The sequence below is a fragment of the Cetorhinus maximus genome, chromosome 4 (genome assembly GCF_964194155.1).
Source record: "Cetorhinus maximus chromosome 4, sCetMax3.hap1.1, whole genome shotgun sequence".
Taxonomy (NCBI): Eukaryota; Metazoa; Chordata; class Chondrichthyes; order Lamniformes; family Cetorhinidae; genus Cetorhinus; species Cetorhinus maximus.
In genome coordinates this window covers 106,541,270-106,567,980 of record NC_135882.1, presented here as the reverse complement: position 1 = coordinate 106,567,980, position 26,711 = coordinate 106,541,270, and the positions used below count along the sequence as shown (strand labels likewise).

The 26,711-nt window shown below is 46.3% G+C and overlaps 1 protein-coding gene across 5 annotated transcripts in view; it reads right to left on the bottom strand.

Moving 5' to 3' along the window:
* adcy8 (adenylate cyclase 8 (brain)) overlaps positions 1–26,711 on the bottom strand; it is a 133,704-nt gene that overhangs the window by 31,695 nt on the left and 75,298 nt on the right. For 3 of the 5 annotated variants that reach the window (XM_078540594.1, XM_078540596.1, XM_078540598.1), the window contains 5 exons: positions 21,178–21,379; positions 19,490–19,579; positions 18,309–18,341; positions 7,193–7,365; positions 5,263–5,344 (listed from right to left, as the gene is read on the bottom strand). In XM_078540594.1, the coding sequence (XP_078396720.1) occupies positions 5,263–5,344; positions 7,193–7,365; positions 18,309–18,341; positions 19,490–19,579; positions 21,178–21,379 (580 nt within the window). The remainder of the gene's footprint in view (positions 1–5,262; positions 5,345–7,192; positions 7,366–18,308; positions 18,342–19,489; positions 19,580–21,177; positions 21,380–26,711) is intronic. The other 2 variants (XM_078540595.1, XM_078540597.1) reach the window with 1 other exon arrangement.

Here is a 26,711-nt window from a genome sequence, read left to right as displayed (position 1 = left end):
TGTTAGAAGGAGGATAGATGTGTCAAATGCTTTTTTGCAAAGACCTTCAAATCTTTTCTTGGGAGTTGAAAGGAAATCATTCCCCTCATTTACAAGTAGGAAAACAATTCAATAGATATTTACCTAGATACCAGTGTAACCGATTCACAGTCCTCATGATTTGCCAGCTATTCCTATGAATGGATATAATGTCATGCCGGCTGTGAATCAGCTGTGCTAACCTTCATGTCTGAACAGCGAATGCTGGCAGAAAATAATGCTCAACTGTGCAAGCCACCAAAATCAAACATGATCCTTTTCTCATCTGACACAATGCATTACAAGCAGGAGGTCCTGGATAGTTATCAGAAGTCAACGTGAGAACATAAGAAATAGGAGCATGAATAGACAATATGGCCCATTGAGCCTGCTCTGCCATTCAATATCATCATGAGAGGTCTTGGACTTCAGCTCTATTTTCCCACCTGCCACCCATATGCCTTAATTCCCTGAGACACCAAAAATCTGCCTCTCCCAGCCTTGAATGTATTCAACAATAGAGCATCCACAACCCTTTGGGGTAGAGAATTTTAAAGATTCACAACCCTTTGAGTGAAGTGATTTCTCCTCATCTCAGTCCTAAATGTTTGGCCCCTTATCCTGAGACCATGACCCCGTGTCTTAGATTCCCTGACCAGCAGATACAATCTCTCAGCGTCTACCCTAAACAGAAAGTTTGGCCAGATGACACTGAAATCAATTGCAGCACTCCACCATAGAATTACTGAACGGTTATGGCACAGAAGGAGGCTATTCAGCCCATTAAATCTGTGTTGTCTCTCTGCAAGAGCAATTTAGCTAGTCCCATTAGCCCACCCATTCCCTGCAGCTCTGAAAATTTTCTCTTCAAGGACTTATCCAATTCTCCTTTAAAAGCCACAATTTAAACTGCCTCCATCACACTTGTAGGCAGTACATTCTAGATCTTAACCACTTGCTGCATAAAAGGTTTTTCCTCATGTTGCCTTTGGTTCTCTTGCCAATCACCTTAAATTGCTGTCCTCTGCACCAATGAGAACAGTTTCTCTCTATCTACTATACCTAGGCCCCGAGGTTGCAGATGGCCCTCTTGCCCACAGGCCAATTGAGCCACTTAAGTAGCCAATTAAGGGACTCTTCCCACCACCTTAATTCCCATTTTCTAATGGTGGTGGGGTGGGACCTTCTCCCATATGGAGAAATCACCAGGTAAACACTGGAGGCCTCTCAGTGGGTTCATGGGGAGGGGATGGTGTAGTGGTATTGTCGCTGGGCTAGTAATCCTAGGGGAATGCTCTAGGGACCTGGGTTTGAATTCCGCCACAGCAGATTTGTCCTCCATAAAAATCTAGAATTAACGTCTAATGATGACCATGAAACCATTGTTGACTGTTGTAAAAACCGATCTATTCACTAATGTCCTTTAGGGAGGGAAATCTGCCATCCTTACCTGGTCTGGCCTACATGTGACTCCGGACCCACAGCAATGTGGTTGGCTCTTAAATGCCTTCTGAAATGGCCTAGCAAGCCACTCAGTTGTATCAAACCGCTACAAAGTCTCAAAAAAGGAATGAAACCAGATGGACCCCCAGCATTGACCAAGGCACTGGAAATGACAACAGCAAACTTAGCCCTGTCGACCCTGCAAAGTCCTCCTTACTAACATCTGGGGCTAGTGGGGAGAGCTGTCTCACACACTAGTCAAGCAACAGCCTGACACAGTCACCCTCACAGAATCATATCTTACAAAGAATGTCCCAGACACCACCATCACCATCCCTGGATCTACCCAGCCGGTGGGGCAGGACATAGCAGAGGTGGTGGCACAGTCAGAAGGGAATTGCCCTGGGAGTCCTCAACATCGACTCCGGACCCCATGAAGATTCATGGCATCAGGTCAAACATGGGCAAGGAAACCTCCTGCTGATTACCACATACCGTCCTCCCTCAGCTGATGAATCAATGCTCTTCCATGTTGAACATCTCTTGGAGGGAGCACTGAGGGTGGCAAGGGTGCAGAATGTACTCTGGGTGGGGGACTTCAATGTCCATCACCAAGAGTGGCTCGGTAACACCACTACTGACCGAGCTGGCCGAGTCTCAAAGGACACAGCCGCCAGAGTAGGTCTGCAGCAGGTGGTAAGGGAACCAACAAGAGGGAAAAACATACTTGACCTCATCTTTGTCCACCTGGCTGCCGCAGATGCATCTGTCCATGACAATGTCGGTAGGAGTAACCACTGCACAGTCGTTGTGGAGATGAAGTCCCGCCCTCACATTGAGGATACCCTCCATTGTGTTGTGTGGCACTACCACTGTGCTAAATGGGATAATTTCGAACAAATCTAGCAACTCAAGACTGGGCATCCATGAGGCACTGTGGGCCATCAGCAGCAGCAGAATTGTACTCAAATACAATCTGTAACCTCATGGCCCGGCATGACCCTCAATCTACCATTACCATCAGCTATAACACAGGACTATTTGCATGCCAAACAGCTTAAGCAGCAAGTGAGAGACAGAGCTAAGCAATCCCACAACCAATGGATCAGATCTAAGCTCTGCAGTCCTGCCACATCCAGTTGTGAACGGTGGTGGACAATTAAACAACTCACTGGAGGAGGAGGCTCAATAAATATCCCCATCCTGAATGATAGGGGAGCCCAGCACATCAGTGCATAAGATAAGCATTTGCTACAATCTTCAGCCAGAGGTGCCGAGTGGATGTTCCATCTCGGCCTACTCCGGAGGACCCCAGCATCACAGGTGCCAGTCTTCAGCCAATTCGATTCACTCCACGTGATATCAAGAAATGGCTGAAGGAACTGGATAGTGCAAAGACTATGGGCCCTAACAATATTCCAGCAATAATACTGAAGACTTGTGCTCCAGAACTTGCTGTGCCCCTAGCCAAGCTGTTCCAGAACAGCTACAACACTGGCATCTATCCGGCTATGTGGAAAATTGCCCAGGTATTTCCTGTACACAAAAAGCAGGACAATTCCAACCAGGCCAATTACCAACCCATCAGTCTACTCTCAATCATCAGTAAACTAATGGAAGGGGTCATCAACAGTGCTATCAAGTGGCTCTTGCTTAGCAATAGCCTGATCACTGATGCCCAGTTTGCATTCTGCTAAGGCCACTCAGCTCCTGACCTCATTACAGCCTTGGTTCAAACATGAACAAAAGAGCTGAACTCCCAAGGTGAGGTGAGTGACTGCCCTTGACATCATGGCCGTATTTGACCAAGTGTGGCATCAAGGAGCCCTAGCAAAACTGGAGTCAATGGGAATCAGGGAGAAAACTCTCCACTGGTTGGAGTCATACCTAGCACAAAGGAAGATGGTTGTGCTTGTTGGAGGTCAGTCATCTTAGCTCCAGGACATCACTGCAAGAGTTCCTCAGGTTAGTTTCCTCAGCCCAACCATCTTCAGCTGCTTCATCAATGACCTTCCTTCCATCATAAGGTCAGAAGTGGGGATGTTTGCTGATGATTGCACAATGTTCAGCACCATTTGTGACTCCTCAGATTAATGAAGCAGCCCATACACAAATGCAGCAAGACCTGGACAAAATCCAGGCTTGGGCTGACATGTGGCAACTAAATTCGCACCACACAAGTGCCAGGGCAATGACCATCTCCAACAAGAGAGAATCTTACCATTGCCCCTTGATGTTTAGTGGCATTGCCATCACTGAATCCCCCACTATCAATATCCTGGGGGTTACCATTGACCAGAAGCTGAGCTGGACTAACTACATACATACTGTGGGTACAGGAGCAGGACAGAGGCTAGGAATTCTGCAATGAGTAACTCACCTCCTGACTCCCCAAAGCCTGTCCAACATCTACAAAGCACATGCCAGAGTGTGATGGAATACTCCCCACTTGCCTGGATGAGTGCAGCTCCCACAACACTCAAGAAGTTTGACATCACCCAGGACAAAGCAGCCCACTTGATTGGCACCACATCCACAAACATTCACTCCCTTCACCACTGATGCACAGTAGCAGCAGTGTGTACCATCTACAAAACGCACTGCAGGAATTCGCCAAGGCTCCTTAGACAGCACCTTCTGAACCCACGACCACAACTATCTAGAAGGACAAGGGCAGCAGACAGATGGGAACACTGCCACCTGGAAGTTCCCCTCCAAGTCCCTCACCATCCTGACTTGGAAATATATCGCTGTTCCTTCACTGTCACTGGGTCAAAATCCTGGAACTCCCTTCCTATCAGCACTGTGGGTGTACCTATGCCACATGGACTGCAACGGTTCAAGAAGGCAGCTCACCACCATCTTCTCAAGGGCAACTAGGGATGGGCAAAAAATGCTGGCCCGGCCAATGAAGCCCACATCCCGTGAGTGAATAAAAAATAAATCCATCTTATTGGGCATTCTTTTGTCCTTGGAGGGGCCACCAGTAACAGTGGCCTCCCACCATGGCAAAGGTGCTGTCTATCCTCATCAACCCCCCCATCCCTTCCTGGGGCCTGCTCGACTGTCCCCGGCATCTCCAGATCCCATTTACCTATTTAGGGGGGCACCGTCCTTCTATGGCATCCTCTTCTTCCAAGTGCTGTCCCAACACTGGCCACCAGTCCTGTTGGCGGTGCTGAGCTGCCTGCCTGCAAATTGGTCGGCAGCTCCTGGTGATGTGGGCTTGTCCCTGCCAATTAGTTGCCTGTCGCCCATAAAATGTGGCATGAGGGATCTCAGAAGGGCTGTAGGAGGGTTGTCCAATCACAGGGCAGGCGGTTGGGTGAAACAGGTAAACTGGATCCAGCAGATAAGTGGAATGACCAATTCGCTTGCTTTGAGTAGGTTGGTTGCCCGTCCACTGTCCCGCCTCCGTTAAAACAGGAAGTGGGCAGGTTGGAGGCATGTTAGGGTCGGATTGCAGATTTATTTCAATTTTGAATACCACCCTCCCCAAACCCACCCATTTTAGGATTTAAAATTTGCCCCATCATTTATTTGACAGCAGACTGCTCCACTTGTACATTGGAAATGGGAGCCAGGAGTTATACCTCCCTGCTATCCACATAGTCACCTTGGTCTGAGCACAAAGAAGCACTGACATTGCAGCAACTACTGTGTTTCTATGGAGGGAATATGCTGATGGTCAGGTAAACCATAAAGAGAATATAGGTAAGGAATAAAATAATTGCACAATTCTTTGCAAATTATTTGCTTATAAATTAATTCACAGTAATCTCACAGTTAGGGAACCTTTACCTGTTGTCCGTGATAAAAAACAGCTAAAAGAAACATTGCCATTAGCAGCAAGGAGGTCTCCTTCGTGCTTAGGAAGTCTCTCCTACAAAAGAACAAATAGGAGCATTCATTAGCATTATAGACTAACACTACAGAAGTCTCAGTCTTACAGCTATTGACTTTGTAGCCACTTTACACATTTTGTGTAAAAAAAAGCAATGTAAATTCAGATGACAGCAAAAGAAGTCAACAAAAACAAACTTTCATGAATCAAGTTTGAGGAAATTCTTTCCTTTGCCTGCCAAAACTCCGTGGAAGGCTGAGGGGAAAAGTGGTGAAGATCCATTTGCTTGCCATGTGAAGGTCAGAGCCTCCAACTGCCCCTTACAGGGAAGGAGCCAGGGGAAGTGATTCACTGTGCTGTGACTTCATGCTCCATTGGCTCAGTCAAGGCCTGTCATATCTGAGCAGGCCAGTACTTTCATTAAGATGTACCATGTGTGGCCCTTACCTGTAGGGTCCAGGCCAGGAAAACATGAGTACCAGGATTGTGACATAAGGAATTTTGGCTTTTATCTCTTTAGAACCTACTCTTATTTCCAAGTTGGCAATCCATTCCCACGCAAAAAGTCTTGGAGGATAATTTTTGAATCCCACAACACCACTGTTTTTGGATTTTTAAAAATCTATTCTTTCATGGGATGTGGGTATCATTGGCAAAGGCAGCATTTGTTGCCCAACTCTAATTTCCCTTGAACTGAGCGGCTTGCTAGACCATTGTAGAGGGAAGTTAAAAGTCAACCACATTGTTGTGGGTCTGGAGTCACAGGCAGGCCAGACTAGGTAAGGATGACAGATTTTCTTCCCTAAAGGACATTAACAGACCAGATGGGTTTTAAACAACAATTGACAATAGTTTCATGAACTAGTTTATAACTCCTTATTTTATTGATTGAATTTAAATTCCATCAGCTGCCATAGTGGGACTTAAACACATGTTCCCAGAGGATTAGCTTGGGCCTCTGGATTACAAGTGCAGTGACATTACCGCTACGCCACCATCTCTCCCATAAAATGAGATGCACACTGCACCCGTCTGTGCCTAAAAATTACAAACAAGGTCCCACAGTTGGTGGCACACCCTGATTTGTGTAAACAGTCTCCCACAGGAAGCAAGCTGGCAGGCAGTGTGTTTGCCTGACAATTGCACCAGGCAGGCCTTGAGTGTTAACATCCACTAACACCCCCTACAATTTTCAATTGCCAAACACCCATTTTAAGGTGTGAAATGGAAAGCCTGCTGTTGAAAAATCAACCTCTTAATCTTTGTTTCTGTTAGTCAGGAATATCTATAATCAATAACTATTTCTTAGAAGAATATAGAATCAGGAAACAGTTGCTTCCTCTGTTAATACATTAAATTATATATTGTAGGGTCCCTGAAAACTCTGATTCTGTAACCAGATTTTTAAAAAAAAATCAGTCTCTTCTTGGGTCTCCTGATGAATCAGTAACTACACCATGATTCCAGATTCGATCCCTGTTTGGTGCCGAGTTACCTAAAGTTTCTTTTTATTTATATGTTATTTTTGTAATACTCTCTTTTTCTGTAATTTTTTTCCATTCTTCTTCATTTACCCAGCCTGCTACCTCTGTAACAGAGAGCCCACTCTCAGGTTGCTGCCAGTGCCTCCTGCAACTGAATGCTCAGAGTACCAGAGGTTATTCACATATGACTACCCCCTTCAAATTCTTCTATAGCCTGCTGGACCATGCTTTGGACACGGCTTGGGCCCTCGCTATGCATTGAGGCTCAGGGGAGTCAGATTCATACTGTATCTATTCCTGCTCCTGGCACTGGACATTACCGTGTTACAGGTCAATGCTACGTCCTACCACAAGTCTAAGTCATACAGTTAGTACTGAGTGAGGTAGAACATTAAAGACTTACGCTCCATTTTGACGGAAGCTGTCGTATCTAACAAAGAGCGAGCTGTAGATTGTTTCAGTCAGCAGTGAGTAAACTGCAATCATTATCAACAGCACGGCAAGTTTCAAGATGGAATTCAGACGGAGAAACACTGCACAAGTCACCATCGCTAGCACCCCAGTAAACACAAAATACTGAACAGATAACACACAAGGGTTAGGTTACACAGCTTCAACTGCATAATGGGCAGAGATTCAGGCTTTCTGCAAATTTATTACAAGAGTTTAACCTACTTAGTTATTGTAGCAACTATTCTCTTCATTTTTACTTCAGTCCTTCCTTTTAGCTCTCCCTATACAAAACAGTGTCCTCTGTTTAATAGAGCCAACATGCCACCTTGCCCTCTGCCATGGTCATGCAGCTGACCTCAGTGAGCTGCATAAATTATCTGGGATGCCTCAGTGCAATTTGCTTTCATTCCAGTTGATGAGCACCCAATTTCATCTCCGCACTTACTCTCTAAATGTACCATTGAGATAATGGAGTGGCTGTATGAGGGATCAGGGCACCATGTGCGTTTTCCATGATTCAGAATGTTGGTGCACCAACGCATTATGCACCAGGCTGCGAGTCATGCTATGCAAATCATAAATAATCAGAATTGTGCATCCTATTTCATTTCAGTGAAATAATTCAATAGCAATCCCAAAGCTAGCATGTAAAATCTTGTTTGAAATCTCAGATAATAAAAATAAAATCAATGAGCCTGGGGCAGCATGTTTGAGATACCTGTTTCTGGCACACTGAGCAGAACACCTGAAAATAGTTCAAGTACATTTATAGGACATGTTGAGTTCTCTTTACTAAATCTTAAAAGTCTTTTTCCTTCCTTCAAAAAGAAATGATTCAAATACTTGAGAGAGGCAGAATAGAAATTTACTGCACTAAAAAAAAAAGCTTGCGTTTACAGAAAGAAAAGAAAGACTTGTATTTATACAAAATTAGAACAGAAAATGCTGGAAGTATTCAGCAGGTCAGGCAGCATCTATGGAGAAAAAACAGAGTTCATGATTCAAGTAAACGGCCTTTCATCATTTGCTCTGTATTTATACAAAACTTTTCACACCCGCAGCATGTTCCAAAGTACTTCACAGCCAACAAAGTACTTTTGAAGTGCACTGTTGCATTATAGCAAATTATCATACTCGGGATACTCAAAAGCATCTTACAACTTTTTTCTTGGCTGTTCCTGGGCCAATCTTTTCTCCTCTCTATCACCAGGCTATACCATCTTTCATTTCTTCTCTCAGGTACATTGATTTCTCCCTCCTCGACCGTTACTACTTTTCTGTCTCCCTAGTGTTCCACCACTGTCCATGGTTTGAATCCCCTTGAATAAGCCTAAGCTTCCCTCTGTACCTCTCAATATTCCCTGATGGGCCTATTGAAAGTGCTCCCTTATGAACAGTAACCCCTGCTCCCATTCTCTTCCTGAACCTCCTGCCAAATATATTCAGTGGAGTTAACCTCACAACCTCCTTCCCACTCCATCTATCCCATCCACCGCCTCCTACTGAGCTCGGCCGCACCTCTCTACATTTTCCTTCAGAATGTTCATTCACTCATGAACAAAGTACTTGCCATCCAGGATCTGGATTGCAGTAACATCCTGGCTTTGACTCAAAAGTAGCTCTCAACATATCCCGCCGCTGTTCTTCTTTATGCAATTATGGTGGTGTGTGTTTTGTTTAGCACACTCAATTTTCCAGACTGGTCTATAAAACTGGTGTTAGGCTCTGATTTGCATTTGTAGGGTGACTAAAGATTGGTTTTAGGCAGTCACCAAGGAGGCCTGAAAACTTGAATGACCTAATATGGGGTCAAACATGTTTCAGGCAACCTTGGCACACAGGGCATTGCCTCCAGAAACTGATAACGTTTATGCCCATTTACTAGCTGCAACAAGGACTAATTTCATCCACTCTGACTCAGAAACAAGACTGCTAACAAGTGATCTAAACTTACGCGTACACCAATTCCACAAGATAACGTATCACTGCTATGTGAAACCTCAGCATAGGCATGTGTGTATTTACAGTTACTTTTCTTTCCTGAGGAAGGGCAGCAAGCATATTATCAAGGATGAAATGCTCCTATTGGCTCTAACAGGTTCCACACAATCAGGGGAAACATCTGCAAAGTGAATAGTTGGTTTTTTATTGTTCATTCATGGGGTGTGGGCTTCGCTGGCCGGGCCAGCATTTATTGCCCATCCCTAGCTGATCTTGAGAAGGTGGTGGTGAGCTACTTTCTTGAACCATTGCAGTCCACGTGGTGTGGGTACACCCACGGTGCTGTTAGGGAAGGAGTTCCAGCATTTTGGCCCGGTGAAGGAACCGCAATATATTTCCAAGTCAGGATGGTGAGTGACTTGGAGGGGAACTTCCAGGTGGTGGTGTTCCCATCTATCTGCCCTTGTCCTTCTAGGTGGTAGTGGTTGTGGGTTTGGAAGGTGCTGTCTCAGGAGCCTTGGTGAATTCCTGCAGTGCACCTTATAGATGGTACACACTGCTGCTACTGTGTGTTGGTGGTGGAGGGCGTGAATGTTTGTTGATGTGATGCCAATCAAGCAGGCTGCTTTGTCCTGGATGGTGTCAAGCTTCTTTATATACATATTTTTAAAAACAAGGGTCACCAGGAGCACTGCATTGGCATTGCAAGACCAACATGCTGTGCCAAGCTAAAGCACAAGTTTACTGCCAAAGTTACCCATTAATAAAATAGAAATGAATTAATACTGCTTTGTGATTCTTTTATTAACCACAGAACTTGAATGGTATTGTTGCCAATTGTGACATGGTGCACTTGGGACCGAATAAACTTTACCCATGCAGTTCTGAAGCGAACAGATTCATTTCAATTACCTTGGGAGTTGCTGCAGCAGTGACCGCGTATAAAATCTGCATCACAGTCATTAGTAAACCGTATTAAAGTACATTTTTATTGGCTGAAAAGTGCTTTGAGAGGTCATGAGGGCACAATAAAGTGCTTATAAATACAATTTCTTTTAAAGTAGTATGTTTCTGTTGCATCTCTCTAGAGACCCTCAATTTATTTTAGGTGTAATTTTTTCAAAATCTGAAGATAGAAAGACCTCCCAATTTTGTAAAGAAAACTCAGTGAACAAATGTAATATTCAGAGATCATTGCATTATGCAAAGGTAATGGATCAGTTCCATTGGCTTTGAATATTACAGTCTGGAAAGGACTGTGAATATTATGATATGCTCACTTAATGCACTTGCATCAAATTCCTCTTTTTAAATAATTAGTGCCTCATTAAAATATAGGAGAGAAGAATTTGAAGTCCATGCTTTAACTGGGAGTAATTTCCAGGTTTATTTAAAGTTAAGTAATTTATTCGAAAGAAGAAAGTGGTTTGAAGTTTATTTCAGGGCGGAGAGATGCATCTGGCAGGTTGGCTGATTTTGCTGAACTGCTCAAACATTGATGTCATGGTTGTCATAATCATCAGAATCCCTCAACCAGCTCTGTAGCACACTGCCAGCTATCTATGTTTTGAATGGTTTGGGAATAATTAAAGCATCCTCAGTAGTGATAATTTATCCCCCCTGGAATGCAAACAATAATCATATAGGCCCATAACTTCCGAGCTCCCCAGCATTGGATTTGGGGGCTACCCCAAAGATGCGCTGGGGATTCCTTCTGGGAAGTTCCCAGGTAAGGGTTTGCATGGCAATTGCCCAGAAGTGCACGCTTCCTCTCGACAATTGCGCCCTGCTGGGAACCATCCGAAAAGCGGTTTAAATCGCAAACTTCAGGTGGTTCCGCCTGGGTTATACCAATAGTTACCCAGAAAAAGCTAGAAGAATAAAAACATCTTCTAACTTCTGAGTAGCTATTGTAAAGACCCAGACCGACCCCACAGGACACCATCCCCCCACCACACCCCCAACCCACCCCAGTGCTGTAAAAAAGGGGCGTGGCCTCCTTGAATACACTGTAGCTAGACTTCGCTGGGGCCTGCGAGGAGTCTTTCAATGCAGGCCCCAAGCAACTCTGGCGAGTGGAAGTAACAACGTAATTTTTAAGACCAGGTAAGTAGGTTTATTATTTCTTCTAATTCCTGTGGGCCAGCACTTTCCGATGCTAGTTGGAAGCTAGAGCCCATAAATGACAGAGGTATTGAAAGTTTGATTCTGCCAACTATATTGGTCTGATCTGTATTAAGTTTGGGTAGCTTCAATCCAGTTGCTAACCGATTTGAGTCTAAATCACATTGGCCAGGATTTGTCGCTCTGGGCCGTCCTGTGGCGGGGTTGGGAAGCGTGAGTGTTGTCTGCTCAGTGGGAAATCGCGCCGAATCGCATGATGCTGGCCTCATTAATTATGCAGGCGGGGGTTTCCTGATATTGTTTGCAGCGGGATAGGCAGGAAGTTGCACGCCTCACTGTCATTTCCGGTCACCTAATTTAAAAGGCGCCAGGACAGATACTGCTTTATTGCGCTCTCAACTACAGACCAGGAAATGGAACGCAGAGCCCAAGGAGAACCGACACCCAAATTCAATGATGCTTCGCTGGAAGTGCTGCTGAGTGCAGTGGAGGAGCAAAGGGACATTCTCTACCAAAGGGATGGAAGGAGGAGTCTGCAGGGTAGAGAGGCGACTGCAGGTCTTTAACTGTGCCACAAAGAGAGCTCATATTGTGTGGGGGGACTGGGGGGCACGGTTGGTGTAGAGGACAGATGACAGATGCATTAGCTGCTGATGCCATGCCTTTGTTGCCTTATCCTTCTATCTGTATGAGCTCACTGCTCTGGAGGGTGCTGCCAAAGAACCCTTGTGGACTAGCTGCAGTGCATCCTTCATATGGCACACGTAGCCAGTGGGTCGCTACTGAAAATGGATCATTGCTCTCAAATCACTTTCCCTCCTTGTACAGGACAAGTTAACGCACAAGTGCGAGAGAGAGAGGACAGGAGGGGGCCCTCTGGCACCTCACACTATTCAAAGAGCAGGCTGCCGAGCTGGCAGGGGAGGTTTGGGACCGTGATTGTGCAGATGGCATCGTCGGCGTCCAGCTTCCATCCAGTAAGGTACCATGCTTACTGTTCTGACAAAGAATCCTAAGGGTCATGCTCGGTGCCGTGTTGGAGGCAGCCCGTGCAGTCACTCACTCTCTCCTCCTTTGATTACAGGTGGGGCAAGAAGCCTGACCCCGAAACCGAGTCCAGCACAAGCTCCAGCATGCAGAGGACCGAGGAGGTTGAGGAAGATGAAGACATTGCACCTATAGAGCTGTCACCGCAGTCACCTGCACCCTCCACCAGTCCAGAGACACACACATCGGTGGGAAATAGATCAAGTTCAGGCAGGATCTCACACTCCGATGTCACCTCACTGACATGTGACCGCAGCAGGAGGAGGTAGGGACAGCCAAGGTCACCGGCATTCGGAGAATTGCTGGGGGAGAGGCTTCAGCTAAGTCTGAGCCAGATGATGACCCTCTGGGAGCAGTCCCAGACAAGATGCTGGAGATTCAACGAGAGGTGGGGGACCATCAGGTAGAGATGTTGGAGGCCCTCAACAGAGTGGCATGTGAGGTGGAGGAGTCCATCTGCCTGCTCTCTGATGAAGTAGTACTGACATGTATACGCATCGAGGTCTCCATGGGGAGGGTGACAGATGTCATGGAGACCCTGGTCTAGCAGAACGCCCAGTTTCTGCTGGAGATGTGCGCAGACCTGCACTCCTTTGCCGGAGCCATGAGCAAGCATTTGCAGTGGCTACATGAGAGGGAGATAGGGCATCTTGACCTCCCTCCAGGTGCCCGTTTCCCTCAAGGAGTCAGGGTGGAGCCCTCGGGCACCCAAAGGGAAGAGGACCATCGGTGTGACAACCCTGGGACTTTCACCCAGGACTCTTCAAGAGTGCCTGGCCATTCCAATTGCCTTTGTATGGGACCCCATCAGCTCTGGCCTCTGGGAGCACAGAGGGTGCACCCGCCCCAGAGCAGTAGACCCAAACTATGCTGGGGTTCTCCAGGCTTTGAGGCTCCAGATGACACCCACTAAAGCCATCAAAGACAACTGAGCGTAGTGGAGAGCAGGCTGCCTCCACCCGTGCTGTGGATGTCGGCGGAGCACATAGACACAGTTGCAGGAAATGTAAATTAAGAAGTACTGATCTCACTATGGTGGCATTGGTGCAACAACATTGCTGATTGTTTTTGCAAGCTAGTTAATATATGTATACAGTTACACTTTAAGTAGGTCTGCTGTCTTTTCATTGTGTCTGTTCACTTTAATGTCTGTGTGCACCCCCTATATTCAAGAGGACAACCCTGCCTAGGTCTGTGTCCCTCTGGAATCATGTGTGCGCAGGGAGGCATCGATTTTTGCCAGGGCTCTTATGAGCCTTGGGTGAGAAGCCTCCCACGCACGCTGCTTCTTGGCCCTTCACAGCCTTTTCGATGCAATTGCCTTTGCCTGGTCAGAACGACATGTTGGGGTTCTCCTTTAGTTGTCCAGTTGAGCTGACCTGCAGCTCCACCCATCCGATGACTCTACTTCCATCCAGAATTTCCATAGCTGGACTTTGAGGCTCTGGGTAAGTCTGGAAAAGCCATGGTGCGTGTTAGCTCCGAGGCTCACATAAATACCTTTTACCCTTCCACTGTTACCGACACCATCCTCCCCCATCATCACTAACACCCCTCCGGTGTCACCGTCAACCTCCCCACTTGAACCCCCCCACCCCAAATCATCCTTCAAGCCATTACAGTGTAAGTCCACGTCCCCTTCCTCCCCTAAGAGCCCACCTCAGTCACCGTTCCAATGCCCTCCCTTATTGTTCCCAGCCCAAGGATCCATGTTTCTTTTTGTCCACCCTCCAACAACTTTAACCACCATTGCAGGACCCTCACCCTCCCACCCTACCGCATACCACTGCCACCTTTAACTGTAACTATTCCATCATACCGCCAATTCCCTCGCTTAGCCCACCAGGATTCTTCAACTGATACCACAGACCCCCTCCCTCTGAACCCTCCCCACCTCTTCCCCTTGCAACATCCCCTCATGATTCTTCCCTGCCCTACCCCCAACTCACAGTCCCATTCTTCCCCCCCCCCCCACCACCCGAGTCCCCCCACCCACTCACGGTCCCATTCTTCCCCCTGAACACCCATATTCATGGTCCCATTCCTCCCCCTGCACACCGCCCCCCCCCACAACTCATAGTCCCATTCTTCCCCCCGAGTCCCCCCACCCACTCACGGTCCCATTCTTCCCCCTAAACACCCATATTCATGGTCCCATTCCTCCTCCTGCACACCCCCCACCAACTCATGGTCCTATTCTTCCCCATCCAACCCCTGCCCTCATGGGGTGGAATTTTACGGCAGCAGGATTTTACGTTCCCGCCGAAGTCAATGGAGTTTAGAATGCTGCGCTGCATTTAAAGACGCCGTCCCAGCCACGATGGGGCCGTAAAATTCCGGCCATGGTCTCATTTTCCCCCATTGCCCATCCTTCTCTCCCGCTCCATTTCCCCACTGTACCCATCCAAGACCCCCACATGACATCCATCTCCCCGCCCCTCCTCCACTTCTGGCATCCAAACCCACCCCACCTTTGTGCCTCTCTTCCCCGTCTTCTTCCACCCTCCACCCAACCCCCAAAGGCCCTCGTCGCGCACTAATACCTGCTGCAGATGTACACCCATTGCTGGACGATCCACTTGGTCGAGGCTCCACTGGCTGCGCGAGGCTCCACCTGCAGCTCCTGCCCGGACATCGCGAGGCTCCACCTGCAGCTCCTGCCCGGACATCGCGAGGCTCCACCTGCAGCTCCTGCCAGGACATCGCGGGGCTCCACCTGCAGCTCCTGCCCCGACATCGCGAGGCTCCACCTGCAGCTCCTGCCAGGACATCGCGAGGCTCCACCTGCAGCTCCTGCCCCGACATCGCGAGGCTCCACCTGCAGCTCCTGCCAGGACATCGCGAGGCTCCACCTGCAGCTCCTGCCAGGACATCGCGAGGCTCCACCTGCAGCTCCTGCCAGGACATCGCGAGGCTCCACCTGCAGCTCCTGCCAGGACATCGCGAGGCTCCACCTGCAGCTCCTGCCCCGACATCGCGAGGCTCCACCTGCAGCTCCTGCCAGGACATCGCAAGGCTCCACCTGCAGCTCCTGCCCCGACATCGCGAGGCTCCATGTTCCACTAGTTGCTCCAGGCATCCTTCCAGGTGCACGCCGTGGTTGTCCAGATGTGCTATGGACTGGCTTGAAATTCCGTAACAAAAACAGAATTACCTGGAAAAACTCAGCAGGTCTGGCAGCATCGGTGGAGAAGAGTTGACGTTTCGAGTCCTCATGACCCTTCAACAGAGTCATGTGGACTCGAAACGTCAACTCTTTTCTTCTCCACCGATGCTGCCAGACCTGCTGATTTTTTCCAGGTAATTCTGTTTTTGTTTTGGATTTCCAGCATCCGCAGTAGTTTTTTGTTTTTATCTCTGTGTTGAAATTCCGTTGGTGGGACGGTTGATTGGATGGGAGGAAAATTCCAATCGGACGTTCATTTGAATCCTGACCGTGAGATGCAAACCGGCTTCCCGATGGCCTCTGGCGGGAATAGCGACTCGCCATTATCCCCTCTCCCCCCCCCCCCCCATGACTATCAGGACTGCAAGTTCCTCCTGTCATTTCAAGCCGTCGGGGAACCGATTTTTCAGCTCCCGACGTATTGCCCTTCCCCGCCCACCACGAATCTCGCCACTGGAAAATCCTGACCATTGCTACGAATAGAAAATCTCACTCAGAAAGCCCAGAAGGTCGACTGGTTTTGGAAAAATTGATACTTGTAAATTGAGATGCTCTTTGATGTTAAAGGTTGAGGCAGAATAAAGGGAGCTTTGCCCTGTATCAGGCTGTCATTGCAGGAAGGCATAATGGCCCAGATCTTCCGAGCAGAGGCAATGATCATCGGCTTGCCACTGTGCTCCTAAATTCCGACTCCACGCTGCTACGCATTTCTATCTGAGTCTTTCAATCACAGCTGTCACAGAAATGCACAGCAGTGTCCCCCGGGGAACTCTACCGGAGTGGAGTAGAGTCGGGGAAGACAGGACATGCCCCCTTTTTACGGCACTAGCTGCTGTATAATAAGTTTAAATGTCCAGTTTGAATGATGAATGAATGGGTGAGTGCATAGGTGAGTTGGGTGGGTGAGGTGGGTAAGTGGGCAGTCCAGTTGGGTCTGCTTGGGAGGTTAGTTGGGTTGGGTCAGGAGTTGTCAGGTTGGGGGAGGTTGTCAGGTTGGGGGAGGTTGTCAGGGATATTTTAGGGGATCAGAGTGGAGTAGGCCGGTCTGGTTGGGGGGGGATTAAATGGATGGTCGTGATGGCTGAGTGGGATGTTGGGTGTATAGTTGTTAGATGTTAGACTAGTTTTTAACCTGTCCAACATTTCCTAGGTTACCATCCAGGTAGGTCGTGTGGGACTATCCCAAGTTTTCAACTCTAGAGACATTCCGAGATTTAAACTTCCTGAACCATTCCCACATAGGTCCGCACATCAGGACTTCCATAGGATCCTGACATGCATCCTCAGTTATACGTCCAGTCTCCGATAATCCGGAGACTGGGAGATTTGGCTCAGTTTAGCAGAATGGGCCAATAGGTGGCAGATACAGCTCAATGCAGGAAATATGAGCAAATATGTTTTGGCAGTAAACAGCAAAAGGAAATATACGCTAAAAGGTAATGTGCTTACCAAAATGGAGCTGCACCCATATAGCTCTTTAAAGGTGAAAATGCAGGTAGAAAAATTAAGTAGAAAAGTACATAAGAGACTCTGGTTCTATATCTAGAGGTTTTAAATACAAAAGCAAGGAAGTGATGTTAAATTTGTGCAAGATGTTGGTCAAGTCGCAGTTTGTGTGTTGTGAACATTTCTGGGCTCTCATTAAAGGAAGGACATTATTGCCACGGAAAAGGTGCAGCAAAGATTCACCAGTACGGGGTTATAGTTATGAAGGAAAGCTCAATAGTGCTTTTCTTTTCACTGCAGTGCAGAATATTGAGGAGGATTTAACAAGTTTTCAAAGTTACGAAAAGTTTTGAGAGGACAGATAGTAAAAGCTTGTTTCCAATGGTTGACAAATCGGTAACCAGTGGGGATTAGCAACAACACGTTGTATTTATACAGCATTTTTAAGATAGCAAAACACCCCGTGGCACTTACCAAGAGCGTAATCAATAAAAATGTTGATAATGAGACACAAGGAATTATCAGGACATATGAACAAAAGTTTGGTCAAAGAGGTAGGTTTTAAAGTGCATCTAAAAGGAGGAGAAAGAGGTAGAGAGGCAAAAAAGTTTAGGGAGAAAATGCCATTGGCTTGAGGCGAAGGCAGCTGAAACCATGGCTGCCAATGGTGGAGTAATTAAAATCGGGAATGCGCAAGATACCAGAATTGGAGGAGTGCAGAGATACCAAAAGCTTGTTGGGCTGGAGGGGGTTTACAGAATTTGGGAGTGATGAGGTTATGAAGGTATTTGAAAACAAGGATGAGAATCTTAAAATTGAGGTGTTATAGGTTAGAAAGCCCAGGGGTGATGGATGAATGGGACTTCCTGTGAGTGAAGATATGGGCAACAGAGCTTTGAATGAGCATAAGTTTATCTCGGGTAGAAGATGAGAGGCCGGCCAAGACGATATTGGAATTGTTAAGCCTAGATGTAAAAATGGTGTAGATGAAGGTTTCAGCAGCAGATGCGTTGAATCATGGTTAGAGATAGGTAACATTACAGAGATGGCAGAGGTGCATTGGAGGGGGTGTGGTGGATGTGGTGAGATGGTGGCCAGGGATCAAGATATTAGTGAATGGGTGAGATGGTGGTTGGGGGACATGGATGGTCATCAGGTGGTAAGATAGTGGTTGAGACGGGTGAGGTTGGGGGTGGGAAGATGGTGGTTGGGGGGTGGGGCAGATGGTGACTGGAGGGGAGATCATTGGGAAGGCAGCAACTGTAGAGCTCAAAGCGGGTCGGGCTGGAAGGAAGCTATCCTGCTCCTCCTGGCCCACAAGCAGCGTTATAAAGACACTTACATAATGGATCCAGTACTTCTTGCTTCCTTTTACCTAAAGGGTGAAAAAAGCTTGTAAAAAAAAAGAGGTGCATACCAACTGACCTACCTCCTATGGCAAAAACAGAAAACGCTGGAAAAACTCAGCAAGTCTGGCAGCATCTGTAGAGAGAGAAACAGAGTTAATGTTTCAAGGCTGTATGATCTTTCTTCAGAACTGAAGAGGGGTCATATGGACTCAAAACATTAACTCTGTTTCTCTCTCCAGAGATGCTGCCAAACTTGCTGAGTTTTTCCAGCATTTTCTGTTTTTATTTCAGATTTCCATCATCTGTAATATTTTGCTTTGACCTACCTCTTAGGCTGGTTGCCTGCCCTTTGACTTGCCTCTATTAAAACCAGAGGTGGAAGAGTTTGAGGCCGATTAGATCAGGACTGAAATTTTTTTAATTTTAATTTATTTTCCATCCAAAACCCATGTAAGCTTGGGAATAAAAATTAACACTCTGCTTTCTTCTAACTCTCGCCTCTTGTTAATGCCCCAGTTCCTTCATCAGCCCAACATAGGTGGCCATGCCTTCAGCCACCTCCATACTATGTTCTTGAATTCCCTTCCTAAACCTTTACATCTCTCTATCACCCTCTCCTCCTTTAGGACACTCCTTAATATTCACCTCTTAGACAAAGCTTATAGTCACCCCAGTTATTATGTCCTTTGGTTCTGTATCCATTTTTATCTGATTACACTTCTGTGGATACCTTGGAATGTTTTTCAACATAAAAGGCACGCTGTAAATACAAGTTATTATTATTGTTAATCTGCACGTGCTCAATGCTGACTTCTGAAGGCAAAGTTGGCAAAGAAGTGTTCCATTTCCTGGTACTGACATTATTCACTTTGATGAAAGCATAAAGTCACCCAAAGTGGTCTAGGTGGATTTAATTCAAGCTAAAAGGTCCAACTAGAACAACCTCACAACTGAAGACCATGTTCAATCTTCACGAGAAAGATCTTGGTAGTTTATATGACCACGGCAACTAGTGAGTTACTGCATGTGTCTGTGGGTGTAACAGGCTTAGATGCATGTGCTTTTTCATTCATACTGTATTTAGTCAGACTGGTGATACTTATCAAAAATATATCTGGCATACTTAGATGGTGATTAAACAAAGACACACATGCTGAAAATAGTATTTAAATACCTCTGGATAGAAGCATATGTCTGTACACTTGTCAGTGGAGTTGAATGTCTGATTCTTTACGGTTGTCGATTTTTCTGAATCACACCAAAACTGAAAAAAGAAGCTCAAGTGTTAGGTAGGATATACATAATAGTTACATTCACAAATCCCAACTCTACTAATTTTGAAATGGATTTGATCTAAATATTTAGGGAAGGTATCAAGATGTCAAAGCACATATTTAAAAAGCAATCTGCTAAATTACAGGTGTGTATTTTAATCTCTCAAAATAGGCATTATTGCATGATCATCTGCCTTTTGTGTAGATAAAAATAATCTCTGTCAAATATCTAAAGCAGTACTCTTCACTACAATACTTTTTTAACTTATAGATTTCACCATAATAATGACTAAATGGAAGAATTTGAAGTACATAGTTTGATATTTCCCATGTAAACAATGGGAGGGTGGAGTTAACAATACATAAGAATGAGGCTGGAATTTTCTCATAGCACTCCATCTATTTTTGCTGGAACTGCACCTTAGACCCTGTTTACATGTATAAATAAACCCCATTTCCAACAGAGTTATGACAGTGGAGCAGGGGCCATTCTGAGGAAATTCCCATCCCTAATCTTACTGGTCTTTGGTACCAGGACAGGCTCAAGTAACCGGAGAATTTTGTCATTGGAAAAGAATAGGCTTCGAGGGGAAATGACAGCTCTTTAAAATGATGAAGGGAATAGACACTGTTCAGTTTAATATGTTGTTTGAGCTACATGGGGCGGGGGGGGGTGGTGCGGAGGTGCAGGGAAGACTAGGGATCATAAGAAAACATAGATTGGAATTTTATGGCCTCGTCACAGCAAGGGTAGGGCCATAAAATGTGGTGAGCCATTCTAAACTTCATTGACTTCGGCGGGAATGTAAAATCCTGCTGCCGTAAAATTCCACCCATAGTGTTAGGTTAGATGCCAGTAAGTGCTTCTTTTTTTGATCTCTGGAATAAGTTGCCACTACATGCGGTGAGCGTGGATTTGCTACAGATCTTCAAAAGGGAGCTGGATGAATTCCTACATGTGGAAAACATCTTGAGCTAAAAGATAAGCAGGGGTGAGAGGTCACTAATGTTATTAGTTACTGCAGTGTCCTGGAGACCTGCTTCATCGCATTTGGAGGTCAGAGAGGAAATTTTCAGAGCTTTCGCCTTAGGAATATCATTCTCATTTTAAAAATTTTGCCTCTCCCAGGAGAAGGTGTGCCTTTGAGGATGTATGTTTAAGAATTTTTCCCTGAAACTCTCATTGAAACTAGAAGTTTAACATCAAATTTTACCCAAATGACATAACAAAGTAATGAGATTACATAAATTAGAATTATGGTATATTTAATTATGAAAGAGTTGGTTTTAAGTCTTATTTCATTGTATGTGACTAATAGCCTAACGTTCTTCAGAAATTTTGATGGCAAGCTATAGTTTTTCTGCCTTTGTAAACATTTGCTTTGGTTTTCTGAATATCAAAATATATCTGACTGAGAAATCATTGAACCTGTAGTTCTATGAAGTTTGGTACTAGATTGCAGTATGTTCAATAGGACTTTCAATACTTCAAAAGACATGGAGCCCAATAGCCTTCTACTTAAACCTGCATTGAAGTTACTTTAGACATACCTCACCAAAAACAGCACAATAATGATTTAATACGTACTATATTTATTATAGCACCAAGAAAGTTTATCATAATGGAGGCAAATATGATGACATTCCTTGCGAAATGCGTTTCGTTGATCCAGCAGCATGATTTCCGAAGCACTAAAGGCAGACATTTATAATCCTCTGCAGTAGTAAATAGTACCAGTGCAGCATGCAACATAATCAGAATGGTAAACTGGATCACCATTGGCACTGTTCTAAAGAGAAAACATAGTAAGGTGATTTTGTTTAACCATATACAGTCACTCAAAATAACATTGCATTTGAAAAACTTTTCAAGATAAGATCACATATTCTATGAACTGTACTTGTCTGGCCAAACACTGAACCACGATAGATTGAATTTTCACTACACAGGTTTTTCACTGGTAGAAAAAAAATAAAAAAATGCTGGGGCCAAATTTCCCACCTCCATTATTTGGTAACAGGATGGTAGCTTCCAGAATTCAGGAGGTTGATATGACCATTCTTGTTTCTGATCATTAGCCATTATTTTGTTTGCGGACTTCACATAGGTGACCCTGGGTGCTTGCCTGTTTAAGGTAAGAATGTACTTGTAACTTGAAAGTCAGAGTCCTTTGACAGACTATGGGGCTCCAGCGTAATTTTATAACACCAATGGATAGCTATGACAAGGGCCAGTTCTTTCAAAGATTGTTGTACAAGAGGAGCATGAATGCTCCTGACACCATAAAAATCTTCCCATATGTTGCTGCTGCTCCAGGACCACCTCCTGCAATTGCCATCCCCCACTACCCCACTTTAAGTTATTTCTTCAGCCTCAGCTCTGTGTAGAAGCTACAATCTCTCCTGCCCCTGTTGTTGAGCTACCTTTGAGCACTAGATCAGTGCCTGCAACAAGCCATGCATACTGAAATGAGGTCTAACCATTAAATTACTTCAGGCTCTTGGCAAGGACATTAGGCAGCCTGCCTGATGTCCACCCAAAGTTAAAATTGGCCCTATATTTTCATGTTTCAACAATGCCAACAAAATCACAATATTCAAATGGCTACTGAACAGACTGTGCATTGAGGTTGCTAGTTCATGGTTAGTCTTAGATGAGCTGCCCACTTGAGGAGTTAAATTCATCAATGAATTGAAAATCAGGTAGCTTCCATAACACATGGGCAAACTGATCAGTCCATTTAATGAAGATGAAAATTTACCCCATTTGTGGTCCTTTTACTGTTAATGTGGACTCTTAGAATGTGCTAGGCTTCCTTTCCTTTGTATTAGTGATACAGAACCAAATGCTATCACCAAATGTTTGAACTATTTTTAAGCTATTGTCCACCAATGTTTCAAGATAATTGACAAGCTGCCAGTTGGTAAAATTCACATAATTTGGAAGGGGACAAGTGTACTCATGAAAACTAATGATCAGCTCTTGTTCCTGATTCTCTAGAGTTTCTGCTTGTGTCAATTAATCTTTGGCATGTTCTTATTTTATGGCTATTAATGTCTTGACAACTCTTTGTCCTGTTCATAGTGTTTACATCATCATTTTAATACTGTGCAAATACATCTTAGTGCAGCCAGTAGTGGTGCTGGTTTAAGATGATGGATAATGAGTCCAGTAGCAGGTGTGCCAATCAAGCAAACTTCTCTTTCCCAGATGGTATTGGAGCTTCCTGAGTCTTGTTGCAGTAGTAACCATCAAGACAAGTGATGAGTATTCCATCATATTTCTGACTACAGCCTTGTAGATGGTGAAGAGACTGAGGAAATGAGGCAGGAGAGCAGTCGTTGGGTGGAATCTTTCGCTCTGGAGTATAAATTGAGTGGTGGGAGCAGAAATGAGAATGACTTCTGCTGTGGGGGATGAGGGAGGAACGCTGGCCCCCTGTCATCGCGCACTGTTCAGCTCATTACGTATACATGCGCAAGGAGCACGGCGAATCCTGCGACAGGAAGTTGCTGTCCCTGCCCTTACCTCAGGGGGTCGATGGTCCTGGAGCCATATTTAAGGGGTACCGGACAGAGAAGACAATGTGTGGCCCCACAGTTCGGCGAAGCCTCCCTGCAGGTTCTCCTCTAGGCCACCCAGGAAATGCAGGAGGTGCTGTTTCCCAGGGATGGATGCAGGAGGCCCTCCTGCCTGACCATGGCAACCTGGGCAGAGATTGCAGCAGAAGTTAGCGCCCATGGGGCCCACAAAAGAACAGGCGGGCAGTGCTGAAAAAGGATGAATGATCTGCTGTGCTGTGCCAAGGTAAGTGGCACTTTGTGCTCACTTCAAAGTGACATTCATAAGGGCATCAGGCAGTGTAAATGTGTGAGTGCGCAGGGATGTCAGACAGGAGTTTGGATTGCAGGACTCCAGCAGATGGACATGTGCACTGAATGTGTGCCAGACACTTCACACTCAATGTTCTATCAGTGCAGGACTTCCTGCTTGTTATTCATTTACTGAGGGCTCAGGAACTGGCATAGGCATGCATGCTCCTAAACTGCTCATGTTCTCATTAGGATGGCACTTAATCCTTCTGTCTGTCAGCAGGACAAGAACATTCACGACAGGAGGCAGCATGCCAGATATTAGAGTCTTCACCACTTTTGAGGAGGAGGCCGCACAACTAGCTGGGCAGATCAGGGACTATGCCTGCACTGAAGGCGAGACAGAACTCCCGCATGCAGGCTGTGAGGATGCCTCCTGTTGGCAGTTGTCAGATTCTGTTCACAGAGTGAGATATTGGGCGGAGTTGTCCCAGATTTGCACTAAGTGCAGTAGCAGGTGGAAAAATTATGTCCTACCTGCCGGCCACAATGATGGCTTCTCACGCCATATCATCCCAATCCCGCCGCATTAATTATGCATTCCTGGGAAACACGCTCTGATTCGTCTGCCACACCATCACCTCGCAGCTTTATCACGCCGGGCGCCACATTTAAAGTACAGCCGCGTGCACACCTCTCAGTGCTTCCAGCCCAGGACTGTTGCACAGAAGACACGACCTCAAAAGGCAAGTAGACTGCGACCCTTGAACACCTTTTGGATGCCGTGGAGCCCCGCTGTGATGTCCTCTACTCCTGCTCTGGCTGCAGCAACATTACCACTCCAGCTTGGTAGGCGATGGCAATGATGATCAGTGCCAATGCTGCACAAAAGAGGCTGGCCATCCAATGCAGATAGAGGATGAATGATCTCACCCATGCAGCCAGGGTAAGGCAACCATCTCATTACTCTAAACTCACACACTCAAGCCCATCACACATTCACTGGCATCTCACTCTCACTGCCAGCTCAAGGGACATCACCACCCATTCTCACACACATACCCTCACATGTCCATCTGGCCCTATCTCCTCTGGAGACTGCCTCCTCAGCCCTCACCATCTTGAGGCCATTTGGATAGATGACCATGTGCCCCCACACACACCCTGGGATACCCTCCTTCCCCAGTACAGCCCTCACCCTGCAGCCTCTTCCCTTGCCTGAGGCCACTTCTCCCCCTTCCCCAAACAAGCCCTAGCCCTGCAGTCATTGAAAAGCCACCCCCACGTTCTGGTAGGTAGAGCTGCCCATGGAGCCCTCCTAAAAGTGATGTCTTTGAAGTCCTGAGCGAAGTGCAGCCCACCAACTGCACCCCTTATATGTGCTGTTGTGAAACACACGGTGGGCGATCACGGTAATGTACTCGGATGATCCAGCGTGGGGGTGGGGGTGGTGGTGGATGATTCTGGCGGGCTGGGCTAATAATGATATGCAGATACATTACAATGAGGTTCTTGATGTCTGCCAGCAGGAAACATGGCCCGCCATTGACAAGCAGAGCGGACGATTGCAAACTGGTTTCACAACGTCGTGAAACCAATTTTTGGACTTCTTGCCATATTGTCCACTCATGCCGCCAACACACCTGATGCCAGTGGGCATGGGAAATTCTGCACTATTTTTAATAAAGGAGCATGCTTAAGCATCCACTAAATCTTTCTCTTGTCCACTCCAGGCACCAGCAAGAAAAGAGGGAGGAAAAGAAATCAGCCAACACAGAACTCCAGCTCCTGCTCCGCCAGCACCTCTGAGGATGACGACTCAGAATCCTCAGAAGATGCACTGTCACGGCATTCACCTGCACTCTCCACCAGCACAGAGACATTCACATCAGTAGGTGCACGTTCTAGAGTAGGGTCAGGGTCAAAAGCTGGCGAGTACATCACAGAAACAAGTCCACAGCTGACAGAGGGAGTGACAGCTGAGGTCTCTGACACTTGAAGGACTGCTGGATACCAGACCCCTACTCAGCCCCATGCAGACGATGAGCCTCTGGGCTCGGCCCTAAGAGACATGTTGGAGGTACAGAGAGAGGCAGGGGAACATCAGGCAGAGATGCCAGGCGCCATGCTCAGGCTGGGCTCAGTCCTAGTGGAGTCCGTCCACATTCTGTCTGCTGTCATGGCTCCGCCAAGTGAATGTTTGGCTGCCTCCATAGAAAAAGAGGCGGCCGCCTTGGAGACCCAGTTCCAGCAGGATGCACAGCGGCTGTCGGATATGCACTCAGACCTGCACTCCATCGCTCTAGTCATGAGTCCAGTGCAGCAGTGGCTATGCGAGAGGAGGACGGGGCACCTTGATCTCCCTCCAGGTTCACCTTCTCCTCAATGAGTCAGGGAGGTGCCACAGCACACTGACAGGGAGGTGGTGAGCCAGCAAAGCACCCCAGGGGCTGCAGCCCAGGACACTCCAAAGGTGGCCCAATTGCTTCCCAGCAGGTTAGGGTGAGGAGGGTGCACTGAATAGTGACCCTTAGCAGGCCGGAGTCCTCTAAGCTTCGAGCCACCAGAGGATGTCCGCCAAAGTCATAACAGTCAACAAGGGTCCCACGCTCACTTTAGCCACTCTCTTTTTATATACCCATAGAAGCTCTTGCTGTTTGTTTTTATATTTCTTGCCAATTTACTTCTGTAATCAATTTTCTCCCTCTTTATTAGCTTTTTAGCCATCCGCTACTGGTTCCTAAAAAACTCCCAATCTTCTGGCCTACCACTAGTTTTCGCCACATTGTATGCCTTAGTTTTTCATTGGATACTCTCCTTGACGACCTTTGTTAACCTCCGGTGTTTCATCCTTCTCATCGAGTCCTTTTAACCGGGATAAATTTTTGCTGAGCATTATGAAATATCTGCTTAAATGTCTGCCACTGCTCATCCACTGACATTCCCCTTAGTCTATTTTCCCAGCCCACTTTAGCTCTTTCTTCATACCTCTGTATTTGCCCTTATTTAAGTTGAGGACATTGGTTTGAGACCCGAGTTGCTCGCCCTCAAACCGAATTTGAAATTCTACCATATTGTGATCGCTATCCCCTAGAGGATCCTTAACTATGGGATCACTTATTAATCCCACCTCATTACACATTACTGGATCAAAAAAAGCCTGTTCCTGGTAGGTTCTGATGCACTCTACAAATTCGTCTTCCATATTACCCCTGCCAATCTGATTTGTCCAGTCAATTTGCGGATTAAAATCACCCATGACAATTGTAGTGCCCTTCTCACACACCTCCATTATTTCCCGATTTATAC